Raw genomic sequence first — 17,116 nt, 5'->3', positions numbered from 1 at the left:
TGATCTCTTATTGAAATTACTCAACACTTTGAAGACACATAAAAACGCACATCTCTTTATCTTGATTCATTGAATGGACAAATCATTCTTGCACGACCTGAGCTCATCAGTGTGCCTGCAAATAGAGACAAGCTGTACAACTCCTGAACAGATAGGTCACCAGGTCAGATTAACTACCCCTCCGCATACCCGAAAATAACTCAGGCTTGGTATACATTCGTTCTCTATTAGTAGACAAATCAAATATTTGAGACTATGCCATCACAATACAGTATCATAAGACGATATGTATCAATTTCCTAAAAACCATATACGAATATAAAATTCAACGATAGAAAATATAACAAAATGAGAAATAATGAAGTAACAAAATGTTTCAAAAATACGATGGAAAACCAAGGTGCATCCATTGGTCAACAAACAACATGTCCATGATGGAGCATTTAAGAAACGTCTAGGTCAGCCAGCATAAATAGAACATGCACATTTATCATTAGGCGAAGAACGAAAGGGAAGAATATGAAAGAATATATGTAAATGGTTTGAATCAAGGCATGTTACAAAATAACAGGAAAATAAATTCATGCGAATGTCATCCAAAATAAAATAGAATTTCCGGCTATTCCCAATTATTCTGATAAGTATGTAATTTATAGTTTCTAAATTTGAATTCAATAAATCATACAAAATTAAAAATAATTTTCTAGCAATATACAATCGTTAAAGATTTCATTGTCAAATGTATCATTGACTGTTCCGTAATGTATTTATTAGCAGGATATATATAAAGAGATGAAAATTGTCTAATCGCATGGTGTTTTTCCCACACTTCTCGATGTCTGCTTGCGCCTACTCTCACACCACGAACTGGGATATATGTATCTTTATCCCTACCACGATATTCTCTCGTGATACTTCTACTATCACGTATCCCCACCACTACATCTTCCTACGGTTGGTTCTCACTGCTGAACGTCAAGGAGAGAACATTCCTTAGGTGGGGGAAGTTACGCCAAGCTAGCACACGGGTAAGTAGGTGGGGTAAGGAACACTACGTCTGGATTGGGCCTGGCTTAGGCAACGGTCGCAGATTTATCGATCGTTTAACTATAAAGTCATAGTCTCTCCTTCCTTCCTCCCTCCCTATGTGTATATATTATTTATATTAATTTTAATAAAATTAAAATAGATGGATGAGACAATAGATTATATCTAATTTTGAAGCAAGAGATCACAATGAACCAATGGTTCGAATAAAATCGAGGAACTATTCGATATTAATGTCAATAAAATCCACCATATTTAAAGGCAATGATCTCTAAACGTAATCGACGATGAAACCTAATTACACTGCTGTGGCGGCCATGGCCCGTTCTTTATTCCGTTAGGTCGTCTGTCATTTGTGAACATGATGAAATACCGTCGTTTTATCGCTCGTTAACTAACTCAGTTCCTCAGTAGAGAAGACAAAAATTGCTCACGGTACTACGACTTGTCTATTGTGTTTTGAAAAACGAATTTTTTTTGATATACCACATCACGATCATTTATTAAAAAGTAGAATTAAAACTCGGTGTCCTATTTCCGGGAAAAGTAAAATTAGTTCACCGTAATTATTACTCTTTGCCTTCATAAAATTTGATGATATTAAAAGGATATATATACATGCCGGAAGGAACAGGCGAAAAAGCTTCATCGATGCAATGCATTCGTTGTCTATAACTCGTGATAAGTTCGTAAACATATTTATAAAAAAAATATCTCGAAGGAGTAAAAGGAAATAAGTCAGCGACCTGGAGAAGGAGCGCATTTTTCATCATACGTTTACAATTTGACAAAGTTGAGATCAATGCACGATCAACTACTAATTCTATCTATTTATCTATTAATCTATCTATCTATATATCTATCTATCTATATATATATCTACACATTGTCTTCACTTTGAAGGATTTTCTCCCTCCTCGATACTTACTAGTGTTAGCTGTAACAACACGATACTGTGGTGGGGCTTGTTGATGTTGAGCGAGTTGATGTCCGAGATGGTTGATGTTGACGGTCAATTGATGATGGCTCAGCTGGTGATTCAAATGAGGACTTGGCGATGGCGGTGGCGGGTGAGCGGCATGATGCACGTGGTGATTATGACCCGGTTGAGGATTTTGTGGATGAGGGGCCGATAAATGATGATGATGATGCGGCCCTCCTATTAAACAATGCATAGGTCCTACTCCCACGGCGACGTCCACTGCGCCCTCCTTCGAGACGCCATATCTCGAAACCATTCTTTATTCCTATCGTTGATCCTTTCGTCGTCGTTGTTCTAGCTTTGCCGCCGCCGCCGTGTAGTTGGTCCTGTCCGGCCTCAACGACGTTCCTTGTCCAAGATCGTTGGTTAAAGACCGATAAATCCTCGCGCGCTCGTGTGATTGATTTTGTTTGTTTGTTTGTTTGCTTTTTTTTACTTTCGTCTAAAGTTTTTCGACGATTGTAACGTCGTATTTAATTGGGGGAAAAATTGATAAAACAGAGAGAAAAGTGTACAGGAGTGAGCGAAAGATATGTTATTGAAAGAAGATGCGTGACAAAACGCTAGGGTTTATCTTTTCCAAAGATCGAGGATATCTTTTTTTTTATTTATTTATATTTTTTTGTTCTTTTTACTAAAGAAGACAGAGCGTGCGTGTAGGCTCGTATTATGACGATCTTCGGGTAAAAAAGATTATATCGATATTTAACCAACACTACCTTCGTTATTCACGGGCGTTTCAATCGGCGATGGAGCACCATGACGTCATCGTTTTCTGTTATCGACGACAACGAACGATACGATCGCCGATCGTCCGTCGTGTAGAGTTATATTATTCTCTTCGAAAGTTCGTCATCGAAACCACGAAATCCTTCTTTCCGTGGCTGCTTCTATTCCTCCTTATCGTATCTTTCCTTGTCCTAATCTCGATGAAGATATACGGATTAATGTGTGGATGATAACGCGCCTCGTTTCTGCCACCAAAAGAACACATGAATATCGCTGCTGCTGCTGCTGCTGCTGCTATTAGCGATACGTTGCTTGCTGTCGTCGCCGCTGCTGCTGCTGCTGCCGGCGGCGCTGCCGTTGCAAGCAAGCGTTCACTCGAAATAATATCGCGTTTTTATCGACGGAAGAACGATGTATGCATTCGCAGTCTCACAGTGAACATCAAATAACGCGCGTACTTCGAATTATGATGAGAGATTTTATCGTTAAATTCTCGTTTATAATACTCGCGTTTCTATTCAGATCGGTCGAGAACAACCGACCGACCGACCGACTCCAACGACGACGACAACGTCGACTCGACGAACAAACGAAGATCAACGACGTTTCGCGAGACTCGTCGAAGAGAATCAATGGCCGCCGTGTGTGGTACTACTGTCGTACCGCCGCAGCAGTCGGTACAAGAGTGCTCCTCTATTGTTAAGAAAAGAAACTTAGGACGACGAACGAGAAAGACGGACTTGTCCTTCAACGAGTTTCAAAAAGACGACGCTGCTCGTAGACATATAAGTAGTACTCTCCTCGTTACTCGATGATTCTTCACCGTGAAGCACACCACGTTGCGTGCTTTCCTTAAGATAGTAGTAGATCGAATGCACGTGACGATACGAAAGCTGCATTTTCAGTCGCGTCGATGAATGCGAACGCGATATTGTTATTATTATTATTAAAATTACTATAAATATTACGTATAGGGTTATTTATATATATGCATATATTTATATTATATTGTGTTTTGACGATAAACCGATCAAAGGATAAAATTTAAATGAATTATTTTCTAGTCTCGTGTGTTGTCACGCTCTTCGCTGTTGCTCGTGTCGAGAGGGATGAACATCGCGCGTCATTTTATTCCTTTCTCGTATTTCTCTTTTTTTCTTACAGTCGCAATAGAAATCCGTCGCGCGCGTGTCCGTTAAAAACTTGTCGGTAACAAAGATGATAAACGAAGAGATGGAAGGGTACGATGTAAACGGGCTATCGGCGCTCGTCCGTGCCAAAATCGATATTTAAGTCACGACATCGGCTACTCCCTCTTCACGGCGCCGACTCCTCTCTCTGTCTCTGTCTCTCTCACTCACTCACTCACTCCCTCTCTTCCGGTTCTATACGAGGACGGAGAGGAGAAGTAAGGATAGAGGGGATAGATTACGCATTTATCACGAGTATCGAAAGTCCCTCTCTTTCCTCTTTCTATCTCTCTTTCTCTAGCGTACAATGCTTAATTTCCTATGGGATTTCCGTTTTTGGTTCTTCTCTTTCTCTCTTTTTGTTTGTTTCTCACTCAACACAATCGGTGATTGACTCTTCCTATTCTCTCTTTCTATTCTGCACCGAGCCGTATTTTCTCTCTCTCTCCACCGTGTGGCGCTGCTCGGAAACTTTCGGTCGCGTGTCGAAATTTGCCGAGCAACAAAAGAGACTAAAGCCGAATTCACCTTTCACGAGAAGAGCGCTACCCTTTTCCCTTTATCCTTTTCTTGTTTCTATACGTTTATCTTATTTTTTTCTCTATTATATATATTATCGCGCGAAGACGACGGCGACGATAACTTCGTACACGTAAGTCAACGGCATACACTTTCCCGATCGCAGCACGAGAGAAACGCGAGAGACACTTGGCGGGCGGCATACACGATAGCACCGCGCAGTGGCGCTCACAGCGCCAACAATTGAGACCTCTCTCTCACTATATATCTCTATCTATATCTCTATCTTCAAGTGAAGGCGTTATGAGCGCAATCGCTTTTATTACCAATAGGACAACAACGACGATGACGACGATGACGATGACGACGACGACGACGACGACGACAAGAAACGACACATATCTCTTAGACGCTATGTAAAATAAAATAAACGAACGATGAACAGCTTCGTCCACCCTTCGTATGGATACGTACGTTTATACGTAAGTCGTGTGTTCGCGCGCGCGCGCGCACTTGCAAACTGACTCTAGAACGAATCTCACTGCACCACTAGAGCACCATCAAGGTACCAAAGAGATTCACGTTACGTGGCCTCGACACACAAGGCCACGCGACGCACGCGAGACGTCACGCGCGTCGCTTCCTTTCTTTTTTTATACTTTCTGGGATATACGTTGCTATCCTTGATGGATGGCCACGCCACGTACCGCGTATTTCTTCTTCTTCTTCTCTTCTTGTCTATTACGTAAAGATCGACAAAGTATAAGGTAAGGGGAAAAGAGGGAAGACCACTGAACTCCACAATTATACCAATGCGGTGCGCACCCTTCGATGAGGGACGCGTAAGACTGATGCGAACCAGTCTTCGCACGACCTACCAACCAACCAACCAACCAACCAACCAACCACGAATCGTGGTCCTCTAGCGGTCCATAGTGTAACTAAAGAAAGTCAGGGCCGCCTATGGGAAAACATATATCCCCATGTCTTTACGAGAGTTCTTCTTTCTTGCACTATTTTAGAGATCTGTGATCGTATACGACCATGATTTTGTCAAAGTTATTAATATAAATATATTTTTAAAATGTGGAAAATGTGGAAAACATCTCTTCGAATAATTACTCGGATTATTGGCATAATCATGTCAAATTGTATTTCTTGATTAATCAGTGAAATATATACCAATTTACTTTAGATTGGATCAACCATAAAGCACTCGTTATTTGACTCGTATTCAAAACTGATTGTAAATAATTCTTAATTATTAATATTTATTATAAATAATGTTTCACGTATAAAATGAAAATAAAAAATTATAAAAAAATTTATTTCATTTCGAATATTATCTTTCGTGTATCACAATATTAATACATTGATTAACTTTAACAATATTCAAAGGGAATACAGATATTTTTATTGAAACGATAATAAAGATAAAAATTTGAATTTTGTAAAATGTATAACAATCGATACGTTCCTGAGAAATAGTCAAACCTCGAAGTAGCGAAAGAAATGCAGAAAGAGCCGACGAACGTACAAGATCGCGTGCGCAGGCCAATGGGCAAGAGTGCAGGACATTGGTGCGCATGCGCAGATCGACGGCGAATACCCTTCGGCCCGCGTGAATGCAGCGGGCACAGCCCTGTTACGGTGCATTTGAGGGTAATGTGGTAGCAGGCAGCAGCTTTGTGCGTGCGTGCGCACGTATAACCCGTTTTAAATAACTCAACCACCAGATGTGTCACACCTACTAAATCCTGCGAAAAAGTTGCATGTGAATACTGAAATTATTTATGAGTCGATTTTTTATCTTGTATAATTTTATTTTTTTTTTAATTTTTTACTTCGAGTAATCAAGCCCTCTCTTGAATATCTTTAACCGTCGTATAACACGCATTTATTTCATTTCGAATGTCATGAATTTAATCCTTTCAATAAAAGGAAAGAAAAAAATGACTAAAACAACTTTGTCTCATAAAATTATCTTATATATATTCGAAACTTAATTTTTAAGTTGCAATTTCTTCAGTCAAAATCTTTAGTTACAATCTGCAATTGTTACGGCCATTAATAACTGATCTTGCATATAATGTATTGATACCAAAAAATGTCCCATGAATCATCCGACTTTCTCTTAAGGTTAAGTTAAGAAGAAAAGCTTATCATTATGAGAACTAATCACATTATCTCCGAAAATATCTATACTTTCACAAGTAAAAACAACCTAAATAAAATATTCTATGTTATTAATAATATATACAAATATATATATATGAAATATATATATTTTATGTAACAATCTATTCGAGCTAATAATTTCTTATTATCTTAACGATGATGAAGCAATGTACTTCTGATATAATTGAATGGCTAATGATATTTGATCGTTGAAATGTGTTTGTACAATAAACTGGAATATAAACACAACATTCCAAGAAGATAACTAAAAGAGTCATAGGAAAGGTTAAACGTATGTATTATTCAAGGACTATAGAAATTATATTCGAAAATATAAACAATGATTCATTCTGAATGATTTCGTGAAAAATGTTTAAAGTTATTTTTGTTTTTATTTGTACATTTATCTTATATATCTCAAGTAATCAAGTCATGACATGAAAAAATGTCTCCTTTGTCTCGAGAACTTCCGTCAATTGTCGTCCGAAAATCTCTAAACAATTACAATTCAATAACATCTCTGTTAATATATGAAATATGTTGTAAAAGGACAGTAAGAAAGTACAATCATAAAAACAGATAATATGTGTGTACGAAGACATGTACGAAGACAATGTACAGATATAGAAATTTAGAAAATCTAATGACCAAGGGAAACGAATTGGTAAAATATTGTAGGCAATTTATACTAATTCAGAAATAACAATTAACCGTTACGGTACTTCTTTCATATTTAAAAAAAAAATTTCTTGTAATAAATTTTACAAGCACGATATACGTCTAGGAAATCTCAAAGGGAATAAATCACGCATCCGTATTTCAATACAAGAATGAAGTATTTAGTAAAGATGGAAGGAAGTGGAGAAAGTAATAAAATGGTTGGAAGAAAGAATATTTTACCAAATGGGAGAAGAAATGGCTGTGAAGGAGGCAGAGAAGGGAACAAAAGATGAGATCTGGTGACCAGCGTCAGAACACCTGTCTCCTACTGTAAAACAATTATTCTCAGTTTGAGTCTTCCCTTCATTATTAAATACACACCTATGCGATAAGGAATTTGACGAACGTAAAGTTGAAATTTAAACTGGGACGATATTGAAAATCATTCCGAATACGCGAAAAAAGCACAAGTAAAGGAGAATGTCGCTGATCCAACGATGAAATGGACGAAGAGAAGAAAGGGAGACGTGAGAAGAAGGCTAAAGGCAACTTCAAGGAAGAGAGGAAGATGATCCGCATGTGTAAATTCGTTCGGTAGGTAACCCAGTTTTGACGACGATGCACCAACCAAGTCGGGTCGCAGCGACGCCGTGGTTCGATCGATACCTACACGCACTCGCCGCTCTGCTTACAGCCTAGATTCGCTTGCCTAGGATAGGTGCATGAAGGGAGACGTGTGACCTACATAACTTGGAGAATGGCGAAAAGAGGAAATATATCGCGCGAGAGAGAGAGAGAGAGAGAGAGAGAGAGAGAGAGAGAGAGAGAGAGAGAGAGAGAGAGAGAGAGAGAGAGAGAGAGAGAGGGAGAAAGAGAAAATGTTGATTCTCATGACCATTGATATCTTCAACATATCCATGATAAACGGACATCCTGTGAGCGAACGTGAAAAGATTTGCTCTTCCGTAAGCATCTTCTATTTAGTCGTCAATCTAAGATTTTCTATATGCTAAGTAAAAATTCTATCTTTGAAATTAAATTCCATTAAATAATCATGAATTAAGACCGATAAAATCAAATAATTTAGTTTAATAGGAAAAACTGTTTGAAGAGATAAGCATGTTTGAAAAATACGCTAACACTGAAGCTACGTCTTAGTTTCTTACTGCTTGAGGTCTTGTCGACGCTTGTCCAATGAGCATGCGCGCGCATGCATGTTTTGTGTGTGTATGTGTGTAGGCGGACTAGAAGAAAAGAATACGAAAAAGGTAAGTGGAAGGAAGGATGAAAAAAGATAAAGAGAATCGTCTAGTCGTATTCGAAGAAGAAAAACTGAAGATTTCGAAAATAGTAGAAATACGACGTTCCTGTCTGCGCGGCTGCCGTGAGAAGAGCCAGACTGACAAGAGGGGGGTCCGAGAGGAGAAGGGAAGGATAATGTAAAGAGAAGGAGGACGAAGAGAAGGGGCGTCGCAACCCTCCTATATTGTTGTCGTCTCTCTCGGTTGGACCGTTTCGATCGTACGAGACATGCGGCTAAGTTCAAAGTCCTTCGCACATGGCAAAATCGTGCTGCTGCTCTTCTGAGTCATTGCCGATGTAGATCTGAGAGTGAAGAATCATCCTCGTTCTACCTTTTTTCTTTGTATCAAACTTATTCCAAGAAGACGATAGAGTTTTATCTAATTATGATGATTTTTTTCTTAATTAAGCAGATAAATAAGCACAAAGAAAAGTTTATATATATATATAATAGAATATGAGTAACGCGTTATCGCTACTTTTTCTGCAAAGAATGTCTTGTGAATTGATTGATCAGGAAAGAAGCTAAGAAGTAAAGTCGGTTAACAAAGATAAGCCTCTCTATATGCATGTATTGTCTTTCCTCGCTGTTCTACCCATTGACTACTGTTTCTTTATGAAATGACGTTAGTAGGATTTTAACGAGAGCTTCAAATTTTATATGGAACACTTTTGTATGGTACAATTTCTGTTCTCGACAAAAGATTCTAATCGTTCGAACTTCATATCGAACTAAATGTAATTCTGCTTATACAAATGGTACTCCTTAATCACCTACGATACGATAAGAAAAAAATAATGAATGTGTGCGTGTGTGTGTGTGTGTGAGAGAGAGAAAGAGAGAGAGACAGAGAGAGAACGATCGGTTCTCAAGTTGTTTTTAGGAATACGTTCGATCTCGAGTTTCGCTAAGTTTATCGTAGCATCAGCGTGAAAAAGAGTGAGAGAGAAAGAAGAAGAAGTAGGAAGGAGAGGGAAAGACGAACCATACAAGTCGCTTTCCAGGGGTCTTTGAGCCCTCGAGCCGTTGACCTTGGAAAGGTAGCATGGAAACCTCGTGGTGTCGAACAGTAGTACTCTCTACGTGGGCGTTTAGTACGAGGTTACCGGACTGAGGAAAGAGAGGTGGGGGCAGGATAGAGAGAAATGAAGAGAGTTAAAAGAGTAGGAGATTCAACGCAGCAGACACGACGAACGACGAAAGAAAAAAAGAAAGAAAGAAAGAAAGAAAGAAAAAAATAAAGAAAGAAAGAAAGAAAGAAAGAAAGAAAGAAAGAAAGAAAGAAAGAAAGAAAGAAAGAAAGAAAGAAAGAAAGAAAGAAAGAAAGAAAGAAAGAAAGAAAGAAAGAAAGAAAGAAAGAAAGAAAGAAAGAAAGAAAGAACGAACGAACGAACGAACGAACGAACGAACGAACGAACGAACGAACGAACGAACGAACGAACGAACGAACGAACGAACGAACGAACGAACGAACGAACGAACGAACGAACGAACGAACGAACGAACGAACGAACGAACGAACGAACGAACGAACGAACGAACGAACGAACGAACGAACGAACGAACGAACGAACGAACGAACGAACGAACGAACGAACGAACGAACGAACGAACGAACGAACGAACGAACGAACGAACGAACGAACGAACGAACGAACGAACGAACGAACGAACGAACGAACGAACGAACGAACGAACGAACGAACGAACGAACGAACGAACGAACGAACGAACGAACGAACGAACGAACGAACGAACGAACGAACGAACGAACGAACGAACGAACGAACGAACGAACGAACGAACGAACGAACGAACGAACGAACGAACGAACGAACGAACGAACGAACGAACGAACGAACGAACGAACGAACGAACGAACGAACGAACGAACGAACGAACGAACGAACGAACGAACGAACGAACGAACGAACGAACGAACGAACGAACGAACGAACGAACGAACGAACGAACGAACGAACGAACGAACGAACGAACGAACGAACGAACGAACGAACGAACGAACGAACGAACGAACGAACGAACGAACGAACGAACGAACGAACGAACGAACGAACGAACGAACGAACGAACGAACGAACGAACGAACGAACGAACGAACGAACGAACGAACGAACGAACGAACGAACGAACGAACGAACGAACGAACGAACGAACGAACGAACGAACGAACGAACGAACGAACGAACGAACGAACGAACGAACGAACGAACGAACGAACGAACGAACGAACGAACGAACGAACGAACGAACGAACGAACGAACGAACGAGAGAGCAAGCGAGCGAGCAAACGAACGTCTGGACGAAGGAGAATCTGTACGAAGGGAGGGTCGATATATCCCGGCTTTCTCCCTCGTCCGGGCAATGACCTGCCACCCTTGCCAACAGCCTTTATGCTCGGCACTACGCGTTATTGCGTGCTAACCCTGAAACTATCTGAAATTGGGCACCGACGGACGCCTAACCACCGTCGCCGACACCGTGGTCAAGAGCCTTAACCCAACCGGGAGAGAAGGAGGGGATGAGAGGGAGAGAGTGCGAACTAAAAGAGAAAGAGAAAGAGAAAGAGAGGGAGCGAGAGAGAGGAATAGCGTGCCTTTGGCATGACACGCGGGAGAATGCAATAGCGATTCTCTCTTTCCACTCTCCCTCTTTTTTTTGTATTCAACGACTTCGTTTTTGTATTCATATCGATCTTACCTAGTCGGTAATTTCATTCTCTTGAAAAAGAATACAATTTATATGGAAACTTCTTTACCGACGGATAAGCAAATAGCTAGAGAATTCGAACGTATTCGAAAATTCAATTTTAATTCGAATCATGGATACGTGACAAATGTAAGTATAACAAGACAACGCGATCGGAAGAAGGCGTCTTATGCCTTCTCTTCACGACATACGATAGCAAAATACGGTATTGTTTTATATCGCGTAAATCGAGTCGTCGACTAAAACGGTAATCATGAGAAATGTCACGTAGCACTGTAAGGCCGTATACGCGCTTCTCTGATTGGTCGTTCGAAATGCTTTTATAAGTGAAGAATTTATATATTGTAGAGTACGCCTTACCGTTATATTGCCTGTTGCATAGTGCAAGAGAAACCGTTTGATTATGTCATCGATAGTTGAAAGTGTTCTCTGTCCACTACAGCTGCGTTATATATTATTTTTTTTTCCTTTTTTTTTTCAACTTTCAACCGATAATCTATATACCATAAGATGTAGGGAAATGCAAATTCTATATTTCTTTTTTTTTACTTTCATCGATAGAGCGCTTGCTTGTAAAGATCGTAAAGATAATAATACATTAATCAATTTTATTGTTATAGAAATTACCGTGAAACAATACACGAAATGATATTACTAAAGATAAAATTTTCGTTGGTAACATTAAGAGGAATGGCGGACGTTCGTAACACTGATCCGTAGCGAAGTAAGTACGCGGAGAACCGGTAGAAAATACGCATTCCTGACAAGGCCGCTCGCTCAAGAAAGAGGCCGCCGAACATCCGGAGAGAGAAGCTTAATAGTATTTCATTTTCTTTTTACACGCTTGTTTTAATTCTTTTATATTTCGTGCTGCAAATTTTACTTCCAATATATAATCTTTGAACAGTTTGCTTGTTATATATAACAAATATAAATATATACATGCATAAATATATACGATAAATATTTATTGCTCAAAGCATATGAGATTTATATATAATATAATAAAACATAGAATAGAATAGAATAAAATAAAATAAAATAAAATAAAGTATATATATATATGGTTCGAGGAATAAATATTTATAAATAGTCATAACAATTGTATATATATATATATATATGTAAATAACTTCATTTCTCTAAACATTCTCTTCTTTAACAATACCATAATTTTGCAAGAATTATGACGAACCAAACTGTATTTTTATGTCTACCTAGTCACCTAAATAATGATCCGGATTTTATCGAACTTCAAGTTTGTTATCTGAGCCAACTTTCACCTGAAAATCACGATTGAACATTACGTACGTTTCTTTAGTCCTGCAACATGACGATAAACTATCCAAATTTTACTATGCATTATGATATTCATTCATTTTAATTTACCAATCAATTTCATCATTTAAATTTAACAAGAACATCAAAAGAATATGTCCTGTAAACAATCAATATCGAATGATCAAATAACAAGAGCTTTCCTTCAAATTCTGTTAATGTGATCTTTAATTTATTTTTATCATTCAACATATTAAAAAGTTTACATTTTTAAGAAACTTAATAACATTATAAACCCAACAAAAAAATTAATTTTTTTTTCTCATATTTCATAACAGATGTACGAAATGGAAGTATGGGATTAATTAAAACCTAACGCGCCATCTTGCAGTACCGTTCAGAAACACGCAGCAAGAAAACAATTTATCGCCATCATGCTCAGTATCGTGCCGTCTCTGCTTTTCTTATGGCGTTTCAAATTGTTACGTGCGAATCATGATAGATTTTGTGAAAGCAAAAACAAATTGTTATATCTCGTATTCACATACAAAAAATATTATGAAGAAAAATAGAGAATCAGCAACATTGTAGATGGAATATTATTCCATGTAAAAGAAAAGAGTACATATCTCTTTCCCTGTCTGCCTGACCCTTTGTATGATCCATTCGACGAACATCCGGCATCTCATGATGGTATGTACGAACAATGTAAAAAACATTCGACCGATGTTGGTGTTATGCGCGCGACGAACTTACCTACAACTGTCGACATTTCCGTCGTACGGTGCTGTTGTGGGGACGTATGTCCAGTCTGAGTAGGCCGTCTTTAAGTCAATGATGACACATGTCCTTGACGGTTAAGTGCATGTTAACGGCGTGATTATGTGTACGCGTGGCGATCGCGTGCACTCCGTTACGATGTGTGTGTGTATGTATATGTGTGAAAAAATAATGTTAACTAATCGTGAACATTCACGCCACGAAGAAAAAGAAAATTTCTATTCCGTTAGGAATCCAAATCGATTTACTAATATTGGTCACGTGCGACAAATCGTTTAAACAAAGATTATTGTTCAGAAATAAAAAGTATTATATAATTTTCTTGGCGGTACTTTGAATTTGCTTCCTTACAATAATTGTAACGAGTAAATATTAAGGCTGTTGATTTTTGGTTACGTCAAAGAAAAGAATAGAATAATTATCTTTTATAATCGTTTTTCCTACCTTCTCTCTGAACTTTCTTTTTTCTTCAAATTATAATTCTTAATTTTTTTTCTTTTTAATAATTACAATTCTTTATCTGATAAACGCGATACACGAGAAGGACCGGGAAAAACACGTGTAGGATAAATGAATTTCGCCACGCACCCGACACGAGGACTCTTAACCATATGCTCGTCGTTGCTAAAACAGTATATGCCTTCTTTGGTAGAGTAGAATGTCTCTAATACACGCTTTTTGCTAAACGAAATAATGTCCCGTCCCGCGCGTTATACAAACGAAAGGATTTCAAGAATACTAATAAGATTAAAAACGTTTCTTGAGAATGAAGTTTATAACTATAGTTTTAGTACTTTGAACCGCCGGAATAACGACGGACACGAAAGAGCACAGTCTTGAGAATAACGTCTTACCAACCAAACAACGATATAACTACCATGATTGTAAAAAAGGTGTGCTCCTCTATGGGCTCGTTTTCGTTCAGTTCGCGCATTACCATGCTCAACGTCATGATGCTAACCTAACTGACAATATGCTTTGCGAATTATAATTTCTTTTACGTGATATTAATAACTAGTGCAATGAATTCGTCTGGTTTAAGTACCATATGCTTGTTATCAATTTATATTAATAATAGAATAATTGCTTGCAAAATCAAATGTTAATGATATTTTCAATCTTTCAATTTTTCATATAAAACTTTTACTTTAAAATGACATATATTAAATGAATTTGTATTCATTTTTCACACACTTTTCAACATATTTTCTTATTTAAATTTATTATTATTTTAATTTCTTCTTAAAATCATGTTTCACTTATATCGAAAATTACGATATATGTCAGGTAAAAAGAAAAATATAATTTATATTTAGAAAATTTAATCAAATAGAGAGAAAAAAGATTCTAAATGATTCACATTTTGTATCTACCGCTCTTTCTAACATAAGAATTTCAAGCAATCTGATTTGTCGAGTTGAATATCTATATACAGCCACTCAGAGGCCTTTCTTTTTATAACACAATGTGATTACTACAAGGCCTTCGGAGTGCGTAACTTCAACATACTAAGAATTTTACTACTTCTTACGATATCGAAGATATAGATGAAAAAAAAAAAAAAAAAAAAAAAAAAAAAAAAAAATCTATAAAAATATGTTGTAGAGATAAAGGCGAAAAAAAACGAGATAAATTATATGAATTTTCAAGATATATAACTGGAGATTAAACTACTATATACATACAGTTTACTAGATAAAATCAACATAATTCAAAGTTCGGACATCTTTGCAAGATAATAGCAAATTAAATTGTTTATTTTGTCCTAATCAATCTTCTTTTGTGTCTTCGATTTGTTTAATCTCAACTCAACCACTCTTACCAATATCTAACTTCTTTTCTAGTAAATGTATTTACTTTCGTAAAAGATAAAAAGAAATTCTTGAGAAAAGATAAATACATTTGTTCCCTATTATTTATGTTCTTTGGTAATAATTCGAGCACATATTTACACAAAACGGAATTTAAATTTATCTTTGTACTGTATACACATTCATAGCCTGAATATTTTTTATTCGAAGCCTGAATATTTTTTTGCATATAAGTAATAATTTATTTTAGATCTTGTTAATTCTAAAATTAGTTCTTTCCTCATTATTTATTAGATTAGATAATAGTTTAACTAAGTAGAAAGATATTCTATAATACTATCAACAGGACTAACGTCAACTATAACTTTATATACATTACGAGCTAAACATTATTTCCTAGTCATAATATCTTCAAGCGAATTATTTCATATATATTTTAATTACTGTTCTATTCATAATAAGTCTTCAAATTTTAATATTTTGTTGAATAAATATAAATGGCAATATTTTTCCTTTGCATTAAGAGCAAGAATATTATTAAAGGAAGTTTATAAATGTAACACAAACTAAATTTAATAAACATATATAACGAAATGCTATTGGAACCATCAAAATTCTAATGAACTTATTTACAGCTTGCAAATAGTTATTTCAGAAGATTCATAACCTCACAACTCATTAAAGAATATTTGTAAGCGATGAATACAAATATATAGAATAAAATTGACGTCGTATCTAACAATTTTGGACTCATATCAAATTAATATATATATATAAATATATATATATATATATATATATATATATATATATATATATATATATCATAACGATGAGTGCTTCTCTTTCGATATTCTTGATTACTACGACGAGTAGGCACATGGCCCGCGTGACCATTCTAACCTCAAATTATGACTATTATACGACATATATATACATCTTGTTAAAAGCATTCTTAAGTGAGGTGTATCTCAGGTTGAAAATATACGATAAGAAATTGTTAAAATTATAAACTGTAAAAAATATGAAGATTAAGAAAATAAAAATGACTCACCGGCATTCGAAATGTAACGCGGTGTACTCGTGGCAACCACCGTACTGTATCCTTGGGACAGATGATGAACACCAGGATTATTAACGTTAACGTTGACTACAAGCGGATGTTGCTGATGTGGATTATGATGTTGCTGTTGATGATGATGATGGTGATGGGCCAGGTGATGTTGTTGCTTCCCTTTCGTCGGCATGCTCATAAACGTCGCAAACCAACCTCTGAATTATCCACTACCGTCAAACCTTGCTGTCTTACGTAGCTCGCCTCGGTCCTCATAGGTACGTTATTTTCACACGTGTATGAAATGATCGTAATATTTTGTTGTCACTAATTTTTATCCAAATCAATTGCATCAAGAAGAAAATCTTTGGACACGTAGTAGCTGCGGGTTACGAGGGGCGTTCGATTGACCGTGTGCAATGAACGCGAACACGAGTGCACGAACGTAGGAACACAAGGAGTTATACAAGCGGTACGCCGTTGTTAAACCCGCGAGTATCTATGTTTTCTAGATAATTGCAATGCCAAGAAATAGAGCCTACGAAAAGCTTGATGTGGTGGTCGGTCAGTCAGCACACGCCTTTTCCGCCCACCACTCTTCCTTCCTCTGTTTTTCCTACGTAACACAGAGCTCTTTCCTTTTCTAAGATTCGCGCGCGTGGTCGCGTTAACTTAACTGCGCAGTCACTGGATTTTTTCTTTGTTGTTCTCTATTCTGTCCAAAAGGAAATATTCTACCGTTGATAACTACGTTTACGGCTTTCCACCTGCGTTAAATATTGCATACGCTCTCTCTTACTTGTTTTTCTCCCACAAAGAAAGAATGAGAAAGGAGTAAGGGAAACGAACGGAGA

General features: G+C 37.2%; 2 protein-coding genes and 1 long non-coding RNA gene across 7 annotated transcripts in view; 1 reads left to right on the top strand and 2 right to left on the bottom strand.

Annotated features, from left to right (window-relative positions):
* The window catches only part of Eif4g (eukaryotic translation initiation factor 4 gamma), a 26,443-nt gene extending 23,544 nt beyond the window's left edge, over positions 1-2,899 (bottom strand). Inside the window, exons 1-2 of the mRNA XM_035888144.2 lie at positions 2,749-2,899; positions 1,976-2,377 (exon numbers count right to left, since the gene is read on the bottom strand). Of these exons, the coding sequence (XP_035744037.2) occupies positions 1,976-2,285 (310 nt within the window). The 5' untranslated portion in view covers positions 2,286-2,377; positions 2,749-2,899. The remainder of the gene's footprint in view (positions 1-1,975; positions 2,378-2,748) is intronic.
* Positions 2,874-17,116, bottom strand: LOC118451506 (uncharacterized). Of its 3 annotated transcripts, none has more exons than XM_085664825.1 (2): positions 16,263-17,115; positions 2,874-3,003 (listed from the first exon to the last, which is right to left on the bottom strand). In XM_085664825.1, the coding sequence occupies exons 1-2, from the start codon at positions 16,459-16,461 to the stop codon at positions 2,930-2,932; spliced, it is 273 nt and encodes a 90-aa protein (XP_085520951.1). In that variant the 5' UTR covers positions 16,462-17,115; the 3' UTR covers positions 2,874-2,929. The 3 variants fall into 3 exon arrangements, 2 of the variants coding, with proteins under 2 accessions (XP_085520951.1, XP_035744050.1); XR_014983831.1 differs by lacking the exons at positions 2,874-3,003; positions 16,263-17,115 and adding exons at positions 5,779-6,224; positions 13,374-13,835; XM_035888157.2 differs by lacking the exon at positions 2,874-3,003 and adding an exon at positions 5,779-6,224 and having other exon boundaries at positions 16,263-17,116.
* On the top strand, positions 10,839-13,375 carry LOC146873183 (uncharacterized). 3 transcript variants are annotated; one of them, XR_014983833.1, is made up of 4 exons: positions 10,839-11,851; positions 11,960-12,159; positions 12,561-12,646; positions 12,956-13,375. It is a non-coding gene; the product is annotated as an uncharacterized LOC146873183 (long non-coding RNA). The 3 variants fall into 3 exon arrangements; XR_014983834.1 differs by lacking the exon at positions 12,561-12,646 and having other exon boundaries at positions 10,860-11,468; XR_014983832.1 differs by lacking the exon at positions 12,561-12,646 and having other exon boundaries at positions 11,703-11,851.

The sequence above is a fragment of the Vespa mandarinia genome, chromosome 2 (assembly GCF_050613455.1).
Source record: "Vespa mandarinia isolate Hongniang chromosome 2, ASM5061345v1, whole genome shotgun sequence".
Taxonomy (NCBI): domain Eukaryota; kingdom Metazoa; phylum Arthropoda; class Insecta; order Hymenoptera; family Vespidae; genus Vespa; species Vespa mandarinia.
Note: the sequence above shows the minus strand (reverse complement) of the source record. Positions and strands in the feature narration are given on the sequence as shown.

Bases quoted from the DNA above. Each gene is read 5' to 3' on its own strand.
- LOC118451506 (XM_085664825.1), bottom strand. From the start codon at position 16,461: ATGAGCATGCCGACGAAAGGGAAGCAACAACATCACCTGGCCCATCAC. The intron at 3,004-16,262 runs GTGAGTCATTTT...TTTTGGTGGCAG, and splicing joins GCGTTACATTTCGAATGCCG to AAACGAGGCGCGTTATCATC.